This window comes from Dendrobates tinctorius, unplaced genomic scaffold (assembly GCF_039654945.1).
Source record: "Dendrobates tinctorius isolate UK_male_01 unplaced genomic scaffold, ASM3965494v1 ptg000301l, whole genome shotgun sequence".
Lineage (NCBI taxonomy): Eukaryota > Metazoa > Chordata > Amphibia > Anura > Dendrobatidae > Dendrobates > Dendrobates tinctorius.
The window spans coordinates 683,759-707,317 of NW_027361968.1; the positions used below are offsets into that span (position 1 = coordinate 683,759).

Below are 23,559 nucleotides of genomic sequence, written 5' to 3' on the forward strand. Positions count from 1 at the left end.
CACCCCTTATACAGCGCCATCCTCAGCGCACCCCTTATACAGTGTCATCCTCAGTGCTCCCCTTATACAGTGTCATCCTCAGCGCACCCCTTATACAGCGCCATCCTCAGTGCACCCCTTATACAGTGTCATCCTCAGCGCACCCCTTATACAGTGTCATCCTCAGTGCTCCCCTTATACAGTGTCATCCTCAGCGCACCCCTTATACAGCGCCATCCTCAGCGCACCCCTTATACAGTGTCATCCTCAGTGCTCCCCTTATACAGTGTCATCCTCAGCGCACCCCTTATACAGCGCCATCCTCAGCGCACTCCTTATACAGTGTCATCCTCAGTGCACCCCTTATACAGCGTCATCCTCAGTGCTCCCCTTATACAGTGTCATCCTCAGCGCACCCCTTATACAGTGCCATCCTCAGTGCTCCCCTTATACAGTGTCATCCTCAGCACACCCCTTATACAGTGCCATCCTCAGCGCACCCCTTATACAGCGCCATCCTCAGTGCTCCCCTTATACAGTGTCATCCTCAGCGCACCCCTTATACAGAGCCATCCTCAGCGCACCCCTTATACAGTGCCATCCTCAGCACACCCCTTATACAGCGCCATCCTCAGCACACCCCTTATACAGTGTCATCCTCAGCGCACTCCTTATACAGTGTCATCCTCAGTGCACCCCTTATACAGCGCCATCCTCAGCGCACCCCTTATACAGTGTCATCCTCAGTGCATCCCTTATACAGCGCCATCCTCAGTGCTCCCCTTATACAGTGTCATCCTCAGCGCACCCCTTATACAGTGTCATCCTCAGCGCACCCCTTATACAGTGTCATCCTCAGCACACCCCTTATACAGCGCCATCCTCAGTGCACCCCTTATACAGAGCCATCCTCAGCACACCCCTTATACAGTGTCATCCTCAGCGCACCCCTTATACAGTGTCATCCTCAGCACACTCCTTATACAGTGTCATCCTCAGTGCACCCCTTATACAGCGTCATCCTCAGCGCACCCCTTATACAGTGTCATCCTCAGCACACCCCTTATACAGTGTCATCCTCAGCACACCCCTTATACAGTGTCATCCTCAGCACACCCCTTATACAGCGCCATCCTCAGTGCACCCCTTATACAGTGTCATCCTCAGCACACCCCTTATACAGCGCCATCCTCAGTGCACTCCTTATACAGAGCCATCCTCAGCACACCCCTTATACAGCGCCATCCTCAGCACACCCCTTATACAGTGTCATCCTCAGTGCACCCCTTATACAGTGTCATCCTCAGCACACCCCTTATACAGTGTCATCCTCAGTGCACCCCTTATACAGTGTCATCCTCAGCACACCCCTTATACAGCGCCATCCTCAGCACACCCCTTATACAGCGCCATCCTCAGCGCACCCCTTATACAGTGCCATCCTCAGCGCACCCCTTATACAGAGCCATCCTCAGTGCACCCCTTATACAGCGCCATCCTCAGCACACCCCTTATACAGCGCCATCCTCAGCGCACCCCTTATACAGTGTCATCCTCAGCGCACCCCTTATACAGAGCCATCCTCAGTGCACCCCTTATACAGAGCCATCCTCAGCACACCCCTTATACAGCGCCATCCTCAGCACACCCCTTATACAGCGCCATCCTCAGCACACCCCTTATACAGAGCCATCCTCAGCACACCCCTTATACAGCGCCATCCTCAGCACACCCCTTATACAGTGCCATCCTCAGTGCACCCCTTATACAGTGTCATCCTCAGCACACCCCTTATACAGCGCCATCCTCAGCGCACCCCTTATACAGCGCCATCCTCAGTGCACCCCTTATACAGCGCCATCCTCAGCACACCCCTTATACAGCGCCATCCTCAGTGCACCCCTTATACAGCGCCATCCTCAGCACACCCCTTATACAGCGCCATCCTCAGTGCACCCCTTATACAGCGCCATCCTCAGCACACCCCTTATACAGCGCCATCCTCAGTGCACCCCTTATACAGCGTCATCCTCAGTGCTCCCCTTATACAGTGTCATCCTCAGCGCACCCCTTATACAGTGTCATCCTCAGTGCTCCCCTTATACAGTGTCATCCTCAGCGCACCCCTTATACAGTGCCATCCTCAGCGCACCCCTTATACAGTGCCATCCTCAGTGCTCCCCTTATACAGTGTCATCCTCAGTGCTCCCCTTATACAGTGTCATCCTCAGCGCACCCCTTATACAGAGCCATCCTCAGCGCACCCCTTATACAGTGTCATCCTCAGCACACCCCTTATACAGCGCCATCCTCAGCACACCCCTTATACAGCGCCATCCTCAGCACACCCCTTTTACAGCGCCATCCTCAGCGCACCCCTTATACAGTGTCATCTTCAGTGCATCCCTTATACAGCGTCATCCTCAGCACACCCCTTATACAGTGTCATCCTCAGTTCTCCCCTTATACAATGTCATCCTCAGCGCACCCCTTATACAGTGTCATCCTCAGCGCACCCCTTATACAGCGCCATCCTCAGCACACCCCTTATACAGTGTCATCCTCAGCGCACTCCTTATACAGTGTCATCCTCAGTGCACCCCTTATACAGCGCCATCCTCAGCGCACCCCTTATACAGTGTCATCCTCAGTGCATCCCTTATACAGCGCCATCCTCAGTGCTCCCCTTATACAGTGTCATCCTCAGTGCTCCCCTTATACAATGTCATCCTCAGCGCACCCCTTATACAGCGCCATCCTCAGCGCACCCCTTATACAGTGTCATCCTCAGTGCATCCCTTATACAGTGCCATCCTCAGTGCTCCCCTTATACAGCGTCATCCTCAGTGCTCCCCTTATACAGTGTCATCCTCAGTGCTCCCCTTATACAATGTCATCCTCAGCGCACCCCTTATACAGTGTCATCCTCAGCGCACCCCTTATACAGAGCCATCCTCAGTGCACCCCTTATACAGAGCCATCCTCAGCACACCCCTTATACAGCGCCATCCTCAGCACACCCCTTATACAGCGCCATCCTCAGCACACCCCTTATACAGTGTCATCCTCAGCACACCCCTTATACAGTGTCATCCTCAGCGCACTCCTTATACAGTGTCATCCTCAGCGCACCCCTTATACAGTGCCATCCTCAGTGCTCCCCTTATACAGTGTCATCCTCAGTGCTCCCCTTATACAGTGTCATCCTCAGCGCACCCCTTATACAGAGCCATCCTCAGCGCACCCCTTATACAGTGTCATCCTCAGCGCACCCCTTATACAGAGCCATCCTCAGTGCACCCCTTATACAGAGCCATCCTCAGCACACCCCTTATACAGCGCCATCCTCAGCACACCCCTTATACAGCGCCATCCTCAGCACACCCCTTATACAGTGTCATCCTCAGTGCACCCCTTATACAGTGTCATCCTCAGCGCACTCCTTATACAGTGTCATCCTCAGTGCACTCCTTATACAGCGCCATCCTCAGCCCACCCCTTATACAGTGTCATCCTCAGTGCACCCCTTATACAGTGTCATCCTCAGTGCATCCCTTATACAGCGCCATCCTCAGTGCTCCCCTTATACAGTGTCATCCTCAGTGCTCCCCTTATACAGTGTCATCCTCAGCACACCCCTTATACAGTGCCATCCTCAGCCCACCCCTTATACAGTGTCATCCTCAGCGCACCCCTTATACAGTGTCATCCTCAGCGCACTCCTTATACAGTGCCATCCTCAGTGCACTCCTTATACAGTGCCATCCTCAGTGCACTCCTTATACAGTGCCATCCTCAGCGCACCCCTTATACAGTGTCATCCTCAGCGCACCCCTTATACAGAGCCATCCTCAGTGCACCCCTTATACAGCGCCATCCTCAGCACACCCCTTATACAGCGCCATCCTCAGCACACCCCTTATACAGTGTCATCCTCAGCGCACTCCTTATACAGCGCCATCCTCAGCACACCCCTTATACAGCGCCATCCTCAGCCCACCCCTTATACAGCGTCATCCTCAGCACACCCCTTATACAGTGTCATCCTCAGCGCACCCCTTATACAGTGTCATCCTCAGCGCACTCCTTATACAGTGCCATCCTCAGTGCACTCCTTATACAGTGCCATCCTCAGCGCACCCCTTATACAGTGTCATCCTCAGCGCACCCCTTATACAGAGCCATCCTCAGTGCACCCCTTATACAGAGCCATCCTCAGCGCACCCCTTATACAGAGCCATCCTCAGTGCTCCCCTTATACAGCGTCATCCTCAGCACACCCCTTATACAGTGCCATCCTCAGCCCACCCCTTATACAGTGTCATCCTCAGCGCACCCCTTATACAGTGCCATCCTCAGCGCACCCCTTATACAGTGTCATCCTCAGCGCACTCCTTATACAGTGCCATCCTCAGTGCACTCCTTATACAGTGCCATCCTCAGTGCACTCCTTATACAGTGCCATCCTCAGTGCACTCCTTATACAGTGCCATCCTCAGCACACCCCTTATACAGCGTCATCCTCAGCACACCCCTTATACAGTGCCATCCTCAGCCCACCCCTTATACAGTGTCATCCTCAGCGCACCCCTTATACAGTGCCATCCTCAGTGCACCCCTTATACAGTGCCATCCTCAGCACACCCCTTATACAGCGTCATCCTCAGCACACCCCTTATACAGTGCCATCCTCAGCCCACCCCTTATACAGTGTCATCCTCAGCGCACCCCTTATACAGTGCCATCCTCAGCGCACCCCTTATACAGTGTCATCCTCAGCGCACTCCTTATACAGTGCCATCCTCAGTGCACTCCTTATACAGTGCCATCCTCAGTGCACTCCTTATACAGTGCCATCCTCAGTGCACTCCTTATACAGTGCCATCCTCAGCGCACCCCTTATACAGTGTCATCCTCAGCGCACCCCTTATACAGTGTCATCCTCAGTGCACCCCTTATACAGTGCCATCCTCAGCGCACCCCTTATACAGTGTCATCCTCAGCGCACCCCTTATACAGTGTCATCCTCAGTGCACCCCTTATACAGCGCCATCCTCAGTGCACCCCTTATACAGAGCCATCCTCAGCGCACCCCTTATACAGCGCCATCCTCAGCACACCCCTTATACAGCGCCATCCTCAGCACACCCCTTATACAGTGTCATCCTCAGCGCACTCCTTATACAGCGCCATCCTCAGCACACCCCTTATACAGCGCCATCCTCAGCCCACCCCTTATACAGTGTCATCCTCAGTGCACCCCTTATACAGCGCCATCCTCAGCGCACCCCTTATACAGTGTCATCCTCAGTGCATCCCTTATACAGTGTCATCCTCAGTGCATCCCTTATACAGTGCCATCCTCAGCCCACCCCTTATACAGCGCCATCCTCAGTGCATCCCTTATACAGTGCCATCCTCAGCACACCCCTTATACAGCGCCATCCTCAGCACACTCCTTATACAGTGCCATCCTCAGTGCATCCCTTATACAGTGCCATCCTCAGCACACTCCTTATACAGTGTCATCCTCAGTGCACCTCTTATACAGCGCCATCCTCAGTGCATCCCTTATACAGTGTCATCCTCAGTGCACCCCTTATACAGTGTCATCCTCAGTGCACCCCTTATACAGTGTCATCCTCAGTGCACCCCTTATACAGTGTCATCCTCAGCGCACCCCTTATACAGCGCCATCCTCGGCACACCCCTTATACAGTGTCATCCTCAGTGCATCCCTTATACAGTGCCATCCTCAGCACACCCCTTATACAGCGCCATCCTCAGCACACTCCTTATACAGTGTCATCCTCAGTGCACCTCTTATACAGCGCCATCCTCAGTGCATCCCTTATACAGTGCCATCCTCAGCACACTCCTTATACAGCGTCATCCTCAGCACACCCCTTATACAGCGCCATCCTCAGCACACCCCTTATACAGTGCCATCCTCAGTGCATCCCTTATACAGTGCCATCCTCAGCACACTCCTTATACAGTGTCATCCTCAGTGCACCTCTTATACAGCGCCATCCTCAGTGCATCCCTTATACAGTGCCATCCTCAGCACACTCCTTATACAGCGTCATCCTCAGCACACCCCTTATACAGCGCCATCCTCAGCACACTCCTTATACAGTGCCATCCTCAGTGCATCCCTTATACAGTGCCATCCTCAGCACACTCCTTATACAGTGTCATCCTCAGTGCACCCCTTATACAGCGTCATCCTCAGTGCACCCCTTATACAGCGCCATCCTCAGCGCACCCCTTATACAGTGTCATCCTCAGTGCACCCCTTATACAGTGTCATCCTCAGTGCACCCCTTATACAGCGCCATCCTCAGCGCACCCCTTATACAGTGTCATCCTCAGTGCACCCCTTATACAGCGCCATCCTCAGCGCACCCCTTATACAGTGTCATCCTCAGTGCACCCCTTATACAGTGCCATCCTCAGTGCACCCCTTATACAGTGTCATCCTCAGTGCATCCCTTATACAGTGCCATCCTCAGCACACTCCTTATACAGTGTCATCCTCAGTGCACCCTTTATACAGCGCCATCCTCAGCGCACCCCTTATACAGTGTCATCCTCAGTGCACCCCTTATACAGTGCCATCCTCAGTGCACCCCTTATACAGTGTCATCCTCAGCACACCCCTTATACAGCGCCATCCTCAGCGCACCCCTTATACAGTGCCATCCTCAGTGCACCCCTTATACAGTGTCATCCTCATTGCATCCCTTATACAGTGCCATCCTCAGTGCTCCCCTTATACAGTGTCATCCTCAGTGCACCCCTTATACAGTGCCATCCTCAGTGCACCCCTTATACAGTGCCATCCTCAGTGCACCCCTTATACAGTGTCATCCTCAGCACACCCCTTATACAGCGCCATCCTCAGCGCACCCCTTATACAGTGCCATCCTCAGTGCACCCCTTATACAGTGTCATCCTCATTGCATCCCTTATACAGTGCCATCCTCAGTGCTCCCCTTATACAGTGTCATCCTCAGTGCACCCCTTATACAGAGCCATCCTCAGCGCACCCCTTATACAGTGTCATCCTCAGTGCACCCCTTATACAGTGTCATCCTCAGTGCACCCCTTATACAGTGCCATCCTCAGTGCACCCCTTATACAGTGTCATCCTCAGTGCATCCCTTATACAGTGTCATCCTCAGCACACTCCTTATACAGCGCCATCCTCAGTGCACCCCTTATACAGTGCCATCCTCAGTGCACTCCTTATACAGCGCCATCCTCAGTGCACCCCTTATACAGTGCCATCCTCAGTGCACCCCTTATACAGTGTCATCCTCAGTGCATCCCTTATACAGTGTCATCCTCAGTGCACCCCTTATACAGTGTCATCCTCAGTGCACCCCTTATACAGTGTCATCCTCAGTGCATCCCTTATACAGTGTCATCCTCAGCACACTCCTTATACAGCGCCATCCTCAGTGCATCCCTTATACAGTGCCATCCTCAGTGCACTCCTTATACAGCGCCATCCTCAGTGCATCCCTTATACAGTGCCATCCTCAGTGCACCCCTTATACAGTGCCATCCTCAGTGCACCCCTTATACAGTGTCATCCTCAGTGCATCCCTTATACAGTGTCATCCTCAGCACACTCCTTATACAGCGCCATCCTCAGTGCATCCCTTATACAGTGCCATCCTCAGTGCACCCCTTATACAGTGCCATCCTCAGTGCACCCCTTATACAGTGTCATCCTCAGTGCATCCCTTATACAGTGCCATCCTCAGTGCACTCCTTATACAGCGCCATCCTCAGTGCACCCCTTATACAGTGCCATCCTCAGTGCACCCCTTATACAGTGTCATCCTCAGTGCATCCCTTATACAGTGTCATCCTCAGCACACCCCTTATACAGTGTCATCCTCAGTGCACCCCTTATACAGTGTCATCCTCAGTGCATCCCTTATACAGTGTCATCCTCAGCACACTCCTTATACAGCGCCATCCTCAGTGCATCCCTTATACAGTGCCATCCTCAGTGCACTCCTTATACAGCGCCATCCTCAGTGCATCCCTTATACAGTGCCATCCTCAGTGCACCCCTTATACAGTGCCATCCTCAGTGCACCCCTTATACAGTGTCATCCTCAGTGCATCCCTTATACAGTGTCATCCTCAGCACACTCCTTATACAGCGCCATCCTCAGTGCACCCCTTATACAGTGTCATCCTCAGTGCACCCCTTATACAGTGTCATCCTCAGCACACCCCTTATACAGTGTCATCCTCAGCGCACCCCTTATACAGTGTCATCCTCAGTGCACCCCTTATACAGCGTCATCCTCAGTGCACCCCTTATACAGCGCCATCCTCAGCGCACCCCTTATACAGTGTCATCCTCAGCACACCCCTTATACAGTGCCATCCTCAGCTCACCCCTTATACAGTGCCATTGTTCATCATCTATATGCCTGGATCGTTATTGTTACAGCAGTGCGGGGAACATCCATGTTTCTTCCTATTTGACACATTAATGTGATCATTTACTAAACCATGATTACATGTGCAAACAAAATTCGGATTGGAGCATCGGTCTAGATAAGAGCAGATAACATGTGTGATCCCCTGAAAACAGATATCTTTATTAAGCACTCTTTAAAGTTGGAGTTTTAATTGTCCCAAAACAGACAGCAAACACATATATGTAGATGTGGCGGTCCTGCCGGTTCAGTCGCCACAGAGGAGTCGTACTCCGCTCACAGGTAAGGGAGGGATGCTACTCAGGACTTACTTGCATCCAACACCAGGTCTCTCTAGGCCACGGGGAGCTGGGTATAGGGTGTGGGCTGAGAAAGCAGAGAAGGAGGGGACTGAAAGAGCAAGGATCTCGTCTGTGGACTAAAGAGAAGTGAGAGACAGTAAGAGGAAGTGAGTGAGAAGGGGTCCTAGGGGCACGGGTAGTGAATAGGGTTGAGATTTCCGATACCACAAGTATCGGGTATCGGCCGATATTAGCTGTATCGGAATTCCGATACCGATATCCGATAGTTTTTCAATATCGGTATCGGAAGTTCCCATCTGATTGGCTGCCGAAATGACGTCATCATGATGCGCCGTCAGTTCGGGCCTTCCGGGGGATCTGTGCCGGCCTGCTAGGGATCTGTGCCGACTGTCCGGGGGGTCTGTGCCGGCCTGCTAGGGGTCTGTGCCGACTGTCCGGGGGTCTGTGCCGGCCTGCGGGGGTCTGTGCAAGCATCGTCCGATGGGACTACAAGTCCATCGAGCGATGCCTGCTACAATGACAGTGATTGACACATTAGCCATTGATGGGACAGTAGTAGTCCCATCATCCGGCTAATGTGTTGAATGTAAAAAAAAATAAAAAATTACATACTACATACATGCCACGTACAATACATACGTAGACATACAGTACATATAACAGAGTACATACTCACCATCACTTGTCACCTTGATCCCCGAAGCCAGTGTCATCTGAGGAATAAATATTAAAATAACAAACCAACAATATACTTACCCCTGATCCGCAGAAGTCCACGAGTGTGTCCCACGACGATCTTGGGTAGAGAACAGCAGCATCAGCTGATGCTACCGTTCTCTATGGGCTCCAGGAATCCAGTGACGGGAGGTAGGTATCCTTCTGCACTGTATTCCTCCGCCAATTTAAAAAGAAAAGTCCCTAGTCTCACTTTATGGTAAAAGCTGTGTCAGAAATTTCCCATGTATGTAGTTTATAGTATGTATGTAGCATGTAGTATGTATGTAGCAAGTATGTTGCATGTATGTAGTATGTATGTAGCATGCAATTTTTTTTTTTTTTTACATTCAACACATTAGCCAGATGATGGGACTACTACTGTCCCATCATTGGCTAATGTGTCAATCACCGTCATGGTAGCAGGCATCGCCCGATGGGACTTGTAGTCCCATCAGACGATGCCTGCACAGCCCCCCATACAGTCGGCACAGACCCCCCGTACAGTCGGCACAGACCCCCCGTACAGTCGGCACAGACCCCCCGACAGGCCGGCACAGACCCCCCGGCAGGCCGGCACAGACCCCCCGGCAGGCCGGCACAGACCACCGGAAGGCCCGTACAGACCCCCGAGAGGCTGTACAAGGACAGGAAAGGGTTTTGCTTATTCCGATTCCGGAAGTCCCATAGACTTGAATGGGACTTCCGGTATCGGAATCGGCGATACCCGATACTTTTTTTTAGATCGGACGATACCATCCGATATGATATTTTTAAGTATCGGGCGGTATCGCTCAACCCTAGTAGTGAAAAATCCACCTGTGGGGCCCGCATCCACACCTGTTATGAGCTCGTTTTTTCCTGCACCTTTGATGTCCGATGAACTCCCTCTGCTGGTGAAAGGAGGTAGTAAAACTGACTTGGATGGGAAGAACCTGTCATCTGAAAAGCTGGAGTGTGATTGGACATCCGGAATTTCTGAGTGGATATAAGGCCGCCGACGCCCTATAGAGTTGCTGGTGATCCTCTCTGCTCTGAGCTCTGGCCTCCAGTTTAGTCCTGTCTTCTAAAGCTAAGTTTTTTCTCTGCTTTAGTTCCTTGAGATTTTGTCTGGTTTACTTAGTGTTTGTGTTCAGCCAGCCCTTGCTGGGACTGGCTGAACTCCATTTTTGTCTCTGATCAGTTGATCTCTTTGCTCTGTTTTCAGAACATACCTGAGTGCTGATATAGTATTTTTGAAGTCTAGCGACTTCAGGGCTTTTTCTATCAGACGTGTTGGACATGATTTTTGGCAAGGTTTTTGCGTGATTGCAGACAGTTGCTTTTCTTTCCTGTCCTATCTAGTTAGTTGGGCCCCATCGTTTGCTCAGCCTGTCTTTCTGTCTGTGTCTGTGTTTTCATCTGTTTTCACCGTCAATACATGTTGGGGGCTGTCTTTTGCTTTGGGGTCTGCTCTGGGGCAGTTTAGATTTCCCCTTTCTTTCTTTAGGTTTATTTAGTCCTCCGGCTGTGAACGAGGGGTCTAGGACCACCGTAGGAACCCCCCACGGCTACTGCTAGTTGTGGTGAATATGATCAGGGGGCCTGCAATCCGCTAGTTACCAACCTCTCAGGTTTTCTGGACTTAGCATGTATTTTTGTTTTCTCCTCTTCCGGTGACTCATTCATAACAGAATCACCAGCTATACCGCAGATTCTAGGGTACTCAATAGCAGGAGAGAATTGTAAAAAAAAAAAAAAAAAAGGTGTCAATTTTTTTTTTGTGTATATTTTCTCCTCTTTTTCTCTGGGGCCGTAGGAGGAATTTTCTTAATGGAGATTAAGCAATTGTCTGATCGTGTGGAGCAGCTCGCGGCTGAGGTGCGGGGAATTTCCGCCTATCTTGCTCATTCACATGCTGCTGAACCAAAGATTCCTACTCCTGATGTGTTTTTTGGGGAGCGGTCTAAATTTTTGAATTTTAAGAATAATTGTAAATTATTTCTTAATACAAAATTCTTCTAGCTAATTTATAGCAAAAGAAACGAGTATTTAGAAAAAATGTAGAAACAATTTTATTGAAATGCATTACATATTAAACAGAGTTTCCCACTATACAGGTAACCAAGGGGTTAATCCAAGAATGAATAGTACAGACAATAAAAAATTAGCTGAAAACATATAATGTCTACATACAGGCTTCCCAAAATATATCAATGTAGGCATATAAATGCAAATTGTCCGCTATATAAATGAGCTCATAACATAATACGGCCCCATATAAAGTGCAAACAGTGCTTGCGCAAATGAAACTAATCACTACACTAATAATATCGTTTCACATAATCTTCCAGTGCCGCCAATTAAGCCATACAAACTGGATAGTACAATTTAAATAAGCCCATTGCAAATGGACAACGATATCATACTGAACGCTGTACTTACATCTAATATGTAATGGAGGATTCCCCAAACCTGCCGCCCCAACGCGCGTTTCACCGCTTCTTCCTCACTGTTTGCACTTTATATGGGGCCGTATTATGTTATGAGCTCATTTATATAGCGGACAATTTGCATTTATATGCCTACATTGATATATTTTGGGAAGCCTGTATGTAGACATTATGTTTTCAGCTAATTTTTTATTGTCTGTACTATTCATTCTTGGATTAACCCCTTGGTTACCTGTATAGTGGGAAACTCTGTTTAATATGTAATACATTTCAATAAAATTGTTTCTACATTTTTTTCTAAATACTCGTTGTTTCTTTTGCTATAAATTAGCTAGAAGAATTTTGTATTATGGCATTGTATCTGGAGTTAAAGAGGTGATATTGTTATATCCACTATTTTTGGGGAATATTTGTGATAAATTATTTCTTGCCTTGAAGCCTAATTCATCGGGGAACTCTGCGCAGCAGTTTAAAATTGTCATCTCTTTGCTGCGCGGCGATCCCCAGGATTGGGCGTTTTCTTTGACACCTGATGATCCTATTCTAACTAATGTGGACGCATTTTTTCAAGCCTTGGGGTTTTTGTATGATGAACCTAATGCTATTGATCAGGCTGAGAAAGCCCTGTTGGCATTGAGCCAGGGTCAGGATTCTGCAGAGTTATACTGTCAAAAATTCCGAAAGTGGGCGGTCCTTACTACATGGAATGATGGTGCCTTGGCAGCTCTCTTTCGGAAGGGTTTGTCAGAAGCCGTAAAAGATACTATGGTGGGATTTCCTGTTCCCTCTGGTCTTGATGATTCTATGTCATTAGCCATTCAGGTTGATCGGCGTTTACGTGAACGTAAAAGTACACGAGAAATATTGCCACCTGTTGAACAAATGTCTGAACCTATGCAATGTGATAGAGTTTTTTCTAGGGCGCAACGTCAGGAGTTCAGAAGGCGTAATAAGCTGTGTTTTTTCTGTGGAGACGCCTCTCATGATTTCTGCCTGCCCTAAACGAGAGAAACGTTTTGCACACACATTTGCTGTGGGTGGTGTTCAACCTAAGTTTCTTCTGGCAATTACTCTGATCTGCTCCCTGTCCACATTTTCCACGAAGGCTTTTGTGGATTCGGGAGCGACTCTGAACCTGATGGACTTGGATTTTGCTAAACGTTGTGGGTTTCCTATGACACCTCTGTGGACGCCTATCCCTTTGAGGGTTATTGATGCTACTCCTTTGGCGAAGAATAAACCTCATTTTTGGACCCAGGTGGTAATGCGGGTCGCCCCAGACCATCAAGAAAATTGCTGATTTTTGTTGTTGCATAATTTGCTTGATACTATTGTTCTGGGATTTCCCTGGTTGCAAAATCATAATCCAGTGTTGGATTGGAAATCTGTGTCTGTGGTGAGGTGGGGTTGTCGGTGTGCCCTTAGTGACGCTCCTGTTTTCTCCACCTCTCCTCAGTCTCATGATGTTCCTGACTATTTGGCTGATTTTTATGATGTATTTAGTGAGAATGAGTCTGCGTCTTTGCCTCATCATAGGAGTTATGACTGTGCAATTGAGCTGAACCCAGGGTGTAAATTTCCCAAGGGTCGTCTTTTCAATTTATCTGTACCCGAGCACGAGGCTATGCGATCTTATATTAAGGAGTCATTGGAGAAGGGTCATATTAGACCATCCTCTTCACCCTTGGGTGCTGGGTTTTTTTTTCGTGGCCAAGAAAGATGGGTCATTAAGGCCTTGTATTGACTATCGTTCCCTCAACAAAATTACTGTTAAATATCAGTATCCGTTACCCCTGATTTCTGATCTATTCTCCAGAGTTAAAGGTGCCTGCTGGTTTACCAAACTTGACCTCAGGGGGGCGTATAATCTTATTCGCATTAAGCATGGGGATGAATGGAAGACGGCGTTTAATACTCCGGAGGGACATTTTGAGTACCTGGTGATGCCTTTTGGGCTCACTAATGCCCCTTCTGTCTTCCAGTGCTTCATCAATGATATTTTCCGGGACTTTGTGGATAAATTTTTGATCATCTATCTGGATGATATTTTGATCTTTTCCAGGGATTGGGACTCTCATGTGGAACATGTTCGGACTGTGTTCCGGATTTTGAGGGAGAATTCCCTGTATGTTAAGGGATCGAAATGCCTTTTTGGTGTACAGAGGATTTCATTTTTGGGATTTATTTTGTCTCCATCAACTATTGAAATGGACCCGGCCAAGGTACAGGCCATTTATGATTGGGTTCAGCCCACTTCTTTGAAGGCCCTCCAGAAGTTTTTGGGTTTTGCTAATTTTTATCGTAAATTTATAGCTAATTTTTCTGGTATTGCCAAACCATTGACTGATTTGACTAAGAAGGGTGCTGATGTGCTGAATTGGTCTCCAGAGGCTGTTTCTTCCTTTCAGGAGCTGAAGTGGAGGTCCACTTCTGCTCCGGTTTTGCGGCAACCTGATGTCTCACTCCCGTTTCAGGTAGAGGTGGACGCTTCTGAGATTGGTGCAGGAGCTGTTCTATCCCAAAAAGATCCTGTAACATCTAAAATGAATCCCTGTGCTTTCTTTTCCCGAAAATTCTCCCCATCCGAACGCAACTATGATGTGGGGAATCGGGACCTGTTAGCCATGAAATGGGCATTTGAGGAGTGGAGACATTGGTTGGAGGGAGCTAAACATCAAGTCGTGGTCCTTACTGACCACAAGAATTTGATTTACCTTGAGTCGGCCAAACGCTTGAATCCTAGAAAGGCTAGGTGGGCCTTGTTTTTCACACGTTTTGATTTTGTGGTCTCTTTTCTTCCTGGCACTAAGAAAGTCAAGGCAGACGCCCTCTCTAGGAGTTTCTTTGCTGATTCTCCTATTGTGACCAAGCCTGCTACCATCTTAGGTGAGGGGGTAGTTCTTTCTGCCATCTCGCCCAATTTGAGACGTGCTCTGGAGGAGTTTCAGGAGGAAAAACCTGAGCGTTGTCCCATTGGAAAATTGTATGTTCCTGACAAGTGGAGGAAGAGAGTAATGTCTGAAGTTCATTGCTCCGCATTGGCTGGTCATCCAGGTATTTTTGGTACTAGAGATTTGGTGAGTCGGTCTTTTTTGGTGGCCCGCCTTGTCCCGGGATGTCAGGAATTTTATGCAGTCCTGTGGGACTTGCTCTCGGTCTAAACCTTGTTCTCGCTCTAGTGGGTTGTTGATGCCTTTGCCGGTGCCCAGGAGGCCATGGACCCATATTTCAATGGATTTTATTTCTGATATGCCTGTCTCTCAGAGAATGACTGTTATTTGGGTGATTTGTGATAGATTCTCTAAGATGGTCCATCTTGTACCACTCCCTAAGTTGCCATCTTCGTCAGAGTTGGTGCCCTTGTTTTTGCAACAGGTTGTTCGCTTACATGGGATTCCTGAGAACATTGTATCTGACAGAGGAGTTCAGTTTATTTCTAGATTTTGGAGGACTTTTTGTTCCAAGCTGGGAATTCAGTTGTCCTTCTCTGCGTTTCACCCTCAGACCAATGGGCAGACGGAGAGAACAAACCAGACTTTGGAGTCTTATTTGAGATGTTTTATTTCTGCTGATCAGGATGATTGGGTTTCATTTTTGCCTTTGGCCGAATTTGCTTTAAATAATAGAGCTAGTTCTGCCACTTTGATGTCACCTTTTTTTTTGTAACTTTGGGTTTCATCCTCGATTCTCTTCAGGGCAGGTGGAGTCTTCTGCCTGCCCAGGTGTTGACTCTGTGGAGGAGAGAATGCACCAGATCAGGGACCAAGTGGTGGATAAGTTGTCTCTCTCCCAGGAAAAGGCCCAGCGGTTTTCCAACCGGCATAGGACCATTGGTCCCCGGTTTAAGGTGGGTGATATGGTTGGTTGTCATCAAAGAATATCTCTATGAAGGTGGCTTCTCCAAAGTTTAAACCTAGATTTATTGGACCTTACAAGATTTTGGAGATTCTTAATCCGGTCTCTTTTCGATTGGCTCTTCCTGTTACATTCAAGATCCATAACGTGTTTCATAAGTCTCTGTTAAAGAGGTTTGTTGAGCCAGTAGTTCCTGTGGTGGCACCTCCTGACCCTGTATTGGTTGAAGGTAATGTGGAATGTGAGGTTGAGAAGATACTGGATTCTCGTCTGGCTAGACGGAGACTCCAGTATTTGGTTAAGTGGAAGGGTTATGGCCAGGAGGATAATTCTTGGGTCTCTGCATCCGATATTCATGCCGAGAGATTGGTTCGTGCTTTTCATCGGTCCCATCCTGATCGCCCTGGTAGCGTGGATGAGGGTTCGGTGACCCCTCCTCAAGGGGGAGGTCATGTTATGAGCTCATTTTTTCCTGCACCTTTGATGTCCGATGAACTCCCTCTGCTGGTGAAAGGAGGTAGTAAAACTGACTTGGATGGGAAGAACCTGTCATCTGAAAAGCTGGAGTGTGATTGGACATCCGGAATTTCTGAGTGGATATAAGGCCGCCGACGCCCTATAGAGTTGCTGGTGATCCTCTCTGCTCTGAGCTCTGGCCTCCAGTTTAGTCCTGTCTTCTAAAGCTAAGTTTTTGCTCTGCTTTTGTTCCTTGAGATCTTGTCTGGTTTACTTAGTGTTTGTGTTCAGCCAGCCCTTGCTGGCACTGTCTGAACTCCTTTTTTGTCTCTGATTCATCTGTTTTCACCGTCAATACATGTTGGGGGCTGTATTTTGCTTTGGGGTCTGCTCTGGGGCAGTTTAGATTTCCCCTTTCTTTCTTTAGGTTTATTTTGTCCTCCGGCTCTGAACGAGTGGTCTAGGATGATTTTAGGAACCCCCCACGGCTACTGTTAGTTGTTGTGAATAGGATCAGGGGTCTGCAATCCGCTAGTTACCAACCTCTCAGGTTTTCTGGACTTAGCTTGTATTTTTGCTTTCTCCTCCTCCGGTGACTCATTCATAACACACACCGGCTGTAGTCGGGTGGAGGGACCAGGTCACAGTTAGGGGACCAGCCCTGGACTAGGGAAGAAACTAAGTGCTCAGCTAGGTAACCAGTGGTTGCAGTATCTGCATGTGCTGCAGCCACATCCAACACATTCGCTAAAACGGCAGCCGGATAGGATCAAGGGGACCTAGAGCATGTCGCCCAACAAGATCTGGGGCGGCTGGCCTGGGACACTGTTTGAAGGTGCAGGGCAGGAGAGGCGGGAGCCAGCGCAGTGAGATGGCCAGGAAAGGAACATAGGAAGGGGGTTCTTTCAAAGTGTACCCCAAGTTACCTGAGAGTTGTCTGGACCACAGACCCAGAGGACACAGCACACCCCGACTGGGGATTGTAACTGGAAGAACTGTGAGTAAAAGTGTTAAGACTGCACTCCCCTGTGTCCTCTGACTTATTTACAGCATCACTTGCTTAGCACCACGACCATCATCATCATCTTTTTCACCTATAACTGCGCTGGGACTTAGCTCTACCCATGGAGAGCTGTCAGAACACAAGCACAGAAAATGAACAGGTCAGTAAGACCCTGTTCACACCACCCAAGATCTAAGACACAGAAAAAACGCACAAACGTGTATAAATACTCTGTTGTAAAATATATGTAATAGTAAGCAGCAAGTGCTAGTAAAAGATGTTAACAAAACCAGGGTATTTTGTTGATGTTTTTTTGCAAAAAAATGTACGCTAAGCCACTCCACCACGTCACGATAACCCTTCTCGGAGCAGTTCTATCTAATATATTTAAAACCTGAACATGTGAACAATACCATCATGAGCAGGGTTCAGAAAGATGCTGCCCGGTATGGGCTCGCTGGGCAAAATGGCTTTTTATGCATGTCCCAAAAGAGAGAGGCGGGGATCTCCCAAGGCTTGCATAAGCAAGAAATCAATAGATTCAAAACACATGACACATGCACAGAAAATGAACAGGTCACTGTTCACACCACCCAAGAACTAAGACACAGAAAAAACACACAGTATAGTAAACGTGCATAAATACTCTGTTGTAAAACATATGTAACAGTAACCAGCAAAGTGCTAGCAAAAGATGTTAACAAAGCCAGGGTATTTTGTTGATACGTTTTTTTTTTTTTTTTTTCAGGTTTTAAATATATTAGATAGGACTGCTCCGAGAAGGGTATACCGTGACGTGGTGGAGTGGCTTAGCGTACATTTTTTTGCAAATAAACGTATCAACAAAATACCCTGGTTTTGTTATCATCTTTTACTAGCACTTGCTGCTTACTATTACATATATTTTACAGCAGAGAATTTATGCACGTTTGTCATACTGTGTGTTTTTTCTGTGTCTTAGTCCATGAAGAGCTGTAACAACTCTGCTGCGTCGCCATCAGCCTCAGCGGCCTCCTCAAGCAGTGTTGGCTATCACCTTCCTTGCCGAACACCACAGGTGGCGTCGCGAATCATCTCATATAAACTTTATTACTCCTTTATTATTACCCCCATTTTTCATTGGACTCCCAGGGCTACAGACGGGGTCACTGCTGCAGTGACATATCCCCTGAAGGCACTACCAGCTCGGTACAGAGTTCCCCGGCCCTAGGGGGTGCTGCATAGAAAATTAATCAACAGAACAAAAAGTGCAGATGATCTAACACAGCCCTAGTGAGGGTCCTATTCTCAGCTCCTGCCTGCCAGCGGAGGCTGGCGCCCTATATGTAGCGACAGTGGCCCCACGCTTCTCGGTGCCTTGTTGACCCTCAACAGCCCTAACAATGACACATAGCAGAAAAAACAGGACAGGTCTTATAATACTCAACAATAATAATCACCTAAATCATCGCCCCAACTCAGGGACTGCGGGATAATAATCACCACACTGGTAATAATAACACATGGATATACCACGAATAATGCTCATCCAAGTCATTGAGCAAGATGTCCACTCTGCCCATCAGACAGGCTCCAAGATAAACCCTCATTGATCAAGCAGTTATTATCCAGACTAATGAGGAGGATATTAACAGGACAGATGTAAACCAATGTAGGTAAGGCAGTGCTCATCCAGACTGAAGGTTGGGCTCGGCCATATTGCCTCAATGCGTTTGTCCCTTTGGCTCGTCGGGAGGCTTCGTATAGATGGCAGGTCATAATGATGGCTGATGTTGCAGGAGTCGGTACATAAGTATCAAGCAGGGTAAGGCAGTTTACTGTCACGGACTTCTCTATCTCGGTTTTGGAACCTCCAGTGATGGCTACACACGCTCTTTGACTTCATCTGTTGCCATAGCTACAGAATCATTAATTGTTGACACTTCCTTATGATCCTGCTGTTACATTATCATATTCATTGACCTGTGCTGGTGATTTGGAATTTTTTGGTATCAGTTTTATTGCTCCTGGTATTTGGCAGTGGGTAATTGAACATACCAACCTCACTATTGTGACTGACATATGTTGATTAATACTGAGGGTCGGCTATTTCAGGGCCTACCAATACACTTTATCTTTTCCTCTTATCATAGGGCTAATAGTGCCTGGATCCCCTTCCCTGCCGCACCTCAAGCTCACTAGACATCTTTGAGCCTGTTTCAGAAGAAGAAGTTTCCAAGCTCCTTGCTTCTGCTCGGCCTACAACCTGCAACAGTGACCCTATTCCTTCACAGCTCCTGCAGTCTCTCACCAGTGGTCACCACTCACCTGACTAAAATATTTAACCTCTCTCTTTCTTCAGGTATATTTCCCTCCTCATTTAAACATGCCATCATAACCCCTTTACTTAAAAAGCCATCCCTGGACCAGAACTGCACTGCTAACTACAGACCTGTCTCTAACCTTTCCTTCATCTCTAAACTCCTGGAACGCTTGGTCCACTCCCGTCTAATCCGCTATCTCTCGGATAACTCTCTTCTCGACCCCTTACAATCTGGTTTCCGCTCTTTACACTCTACTGAAACTGCCCTCACTAAAGTCTCTACTGACTTAATAACAGCTAAATTGAAAGGTCATTGCTCCCTGCTGATTCTCCTGGATCTCTCTGCCGCATTTGACACTGTGGATCATCAGCTCCTCCTCACTATGCTCCGCTCTATAGGCCTCAAGGACACAGCCCTCTCCTGGTTCTCCTCCTACCTCTCTGACCGCTCCTTCACTGTATCTTTTTCCAGCTCCTCTTCCTCTTCTCGTCCCCTTACTATCGGGGTCCCGCAGGGCTCAGTCCTAGGCCCCCTCCTCTTCTCTTTATACACTGCCCCTATTGGACAAACAATCAGCAGATTTGGGTTCCAGTATCATCTCTATGCTGATGACACCCAATTATACACTTCTTCCCTTGACATCACCCCTACCCTAATTCAAAATACCAAGGATTGTCTGTCTGCTGTCTCTAGCATCATGTCCTCCCTCTATCTGAAACTAAATCTCTCTAAAACTGAACTTCTTGTGTTTCTCCCCTCTACTAACCTCACTCTACCTAACATCGAAATAACCCTGGAGGGTTCAACCATAACTCCCAAGCAGCATGCCCGCTGTCTTGGGGTCATATTCGACACTGAACTTTCCTTTACTCGGTACATCCGATCACTCAGTCGCTCTTGTCACCTGCATCTTAAAAACATCTCCAGAATCCGAACTTTTCTCACCTTTGAAACTGCTAAGACTCTTACTGTCGCTCTTATTCATTCTCGTCTGGACTACTGCAACTCTCTTCTGATCGGTCTCCCTCTTACCAAACTTTCTCCTCTCCAATCCATCTTGAATGCGGCAGCCAGGGTCATATTTCTGTCCAGCCGCTTCACCGATGCCTCCATCTTGTGCCAGTCATTACACTGGCTACCTATTCGCTACAGGGTCCAGTATAAACTCATCTCTCTCACCCACAAAGCTCTCCACTGTTCTGCACCGCCTTATATCTCCTCTCTCATCTCTGTCTATCGCCCTACACGTGCCCTCCGTTCTACAAATGACCTAAGACTAATTATCCCCCGTAATCTGAACCTCGCACCTCCGTCTCCAAGACTTCTCTCGTGCTGCTCCAGCTCTCTGGAATGCACTTCCCCAGACGATCAGACTGATACCTAGCCCTGACCTATTCAAGCGCGCTTTGAAAACCCATCTCTTCAAACAAGCCTACCACATCAACTACTCAGCAAGCTAAGTTTGCCCTGTTCCCTCCTTCCAAATATTATTCTGAATCTGCACCCTACTATTCATCTGTCTCCACACCCTTCATGCACACGATAACTGCACTTGATACTTGTCTATTGCACTTAAACACACGGGCTGATGACCGGATCATGCAGCTTTATATCAAAATCCCTATTATAATTGCCAGACCTGAATTAACAAGCACTTCTCACCTACTGTGTCCCCCCATTTCCTTGTAGATTGTAAGCTTGCGAGCAGGGACCTCACTCCTAATGTCACTGTTTGAATTGTCTTAACTTGTATTGAATTTATTGTCTGTACATGTCCCCGCTTAATTGTAAAGCGCTGCGGAATATGTTGGCGCTATATAAATAAAAATTATTATTATTATTATTAATAGGGACCCTAGGGACAGTCAGTGAGGAGCGCCGCTGTCACTGCATATAGGGCGCCAGCCTCCGCTGGCAGGCAGGAGCTGAGAATAGGACCCTCACTAGGCCTGTGTGAGATCATCTGCACTTTTTGTTCTATTGATTGGTTATCTACATATATGTGTTCTGTGTCTGCTTGGGACAATTATCGCTCCTGTAATAACGAGTACTTAATAAACCATGAATACAGTAATGATTGTATCCCCAAGATCATCCGCTCACATCTGTGTCTCTTGCAGGAGTCGTCCCCATTATTGTCATCACCCATAAAACCAGCGGAGACTTCATGGAGATTGAGAAGATGTTCAAGCTGATGGGAGCCGAGGTTATAATATCCATAGAGAACTACACGGAGAAAAATCATATCAAAACTCAGGGGAGCACCAAAGATATCCTGACGGTCATTCACAGCGCCCTGAGAGATGTCAGATATCGGCTAAGACAAGAAAGAAATCCCCAGAAAGACTGGAGGGAGCGGAAGAAGTTCCTGCTGGAGTATATACACAAGGCGGAAATGGAGAAGAAAGAGCGTGAGATAAGAGAGGAAGAAAGGAGAAGAAATAATGAATACAATAGAGGCGGTTGGATGAGGAGGTTGTTCTCGTGGATTTTGAGGCGCTAACATTAGAGGGAATTATTCTACTAAATGTGACAGAATTTTATCACAATTTGCAGTAAAAAACAACAACTTACTATCATCACATTTTTGTAATGTTGTTTTCTCTTTACCCCTCACTCCACAAGGGAAAAGTGATAAGGGGCGCGGGGTAAAATGCAAAACTGGTTTAATTTCTTTCTCATAGTGATGTAAAGTCATCAAACCGACAGGCGGCGCACACCCCGACCAATGTGAGTAATGACGCCCCGTGTTATATCCAGCGTGAGGCACTGCGGTAATTGCGGCTCCTTTTCTGACTGTCTAGATTAGGTTTACGCTTTCTATATATTATACATGATAAGTAATTCTACCCCATCACATATAGGAATAAAGGACTGACCAGGAAACGTCTCTTCCTTCTTCTTTCTAAGAGTAGTTCTGCTTATAGTAAGTTTTGCATTACATTTTGGGAACTTCCACCATCTTCTGCTCCCTATGGACCTGCGTCACCAAAATGTCCGTAGAAGAGATCAAGTAGCCAGAAGCGCATCCAAGGTGCCAATATCTCCGCTGTATACTGCAAGACTGTGTGCACCGTAGATATGAGATTATTAATCCCAGCACAGTGTGGATACACACCGTAGGTTGTTCCACTAATCCACTATACATACAATTTACAAACATCGGTAATATTATTTTGACATGGTTCCAGATAAGAAATGGCCTCACTTCACTCCTGGATGGACTTGTCTCCAGTTGTATCTGTGGTAGCGCAACCAGCAGCCACACAGTAAGAGGGAGACAGAACCGATAACGTACTGAGATTATAGGATATTCACAGCACAATAAGAGCTGAAAAAATGTAAAAATTAATGCAATAAAAATCTCAGTAAAAGTCCAAAGTATTACACATATAAAAACTATATATCAAATCTTCAGACTGGTTGTCAGGCACACCGCACTGCACTTGCTCACTGAGCCAGTGTGCGTGTCCTCAGTAAAACAAGCTGTGCTCAGAGATCCCTGTGCAGCGGGCAGCAGCAGTGAAGATGCGTGCTTCAGACTAACAGGGCCTGAAGCATGTGACTGCCAAGGGGCGGAGCCGGCCACAGGTCTCTCAGAGGAAGCAGGAGAAGAGAGAGATTGTTTCAGGCCAGATAGGACCTGAAGCACGTGACTGCTGGGGGCGTGGCCTTGTAAAATAATGAGTATTCTTGTAAAATACTCCGGACTAGTTACCAGATAAAAATGTAGTGGTTTATTTGGATTCTTCCATCAAAGAAAAGATTATTACAGAAAAACATAAAAATAGGTGAAAGAGAGATTGTCCATTAGTTGATAGCAAAAGCTTGTCACCTTCTTTCCTGGAACTCAGAAAAGACGTGTCCTGTAGTGCGTAGCTTCTCTGGACGTGAGTTGGATTAACATACCAGCTGTTCAGTTATGTCCGTGCAGAGATGACATCTTGCGTCTGTGTCTCATGATGGTGAGGGAAGGAGCGCGCGACCTCTACAGTGAGCCATGAATTATATACGTCTCTTGAAGCAAGTGATCTCGGTATATATGGA

General features: G+C 47.7%; 1 protein-coding gene across 1 annotated transcript in view; it reads left to right on the plus strand.

The window, feature by feature from the left end:
- Positions 1–22,398, plus strand: part of LOC141073440 (uncharacterized) — a 132,165-nt gene extending 109,767 nt beyond the window's left edge. The window contains exon 4 of the mRNA XM_073560653.1: positions 21,633–22,398. Within this exon, the coding sequence (XP_073416754.1) occupies positions 21,633–22,015 (383 nt within the window). The 3' untranslated portion in view covers positions 22,016–22,398. The remainder of the gene's footprint in view (positions 1–21,632) is intronic.
- Positions 22,399–23,559: the final 1,161 nt, after the last annotated feature.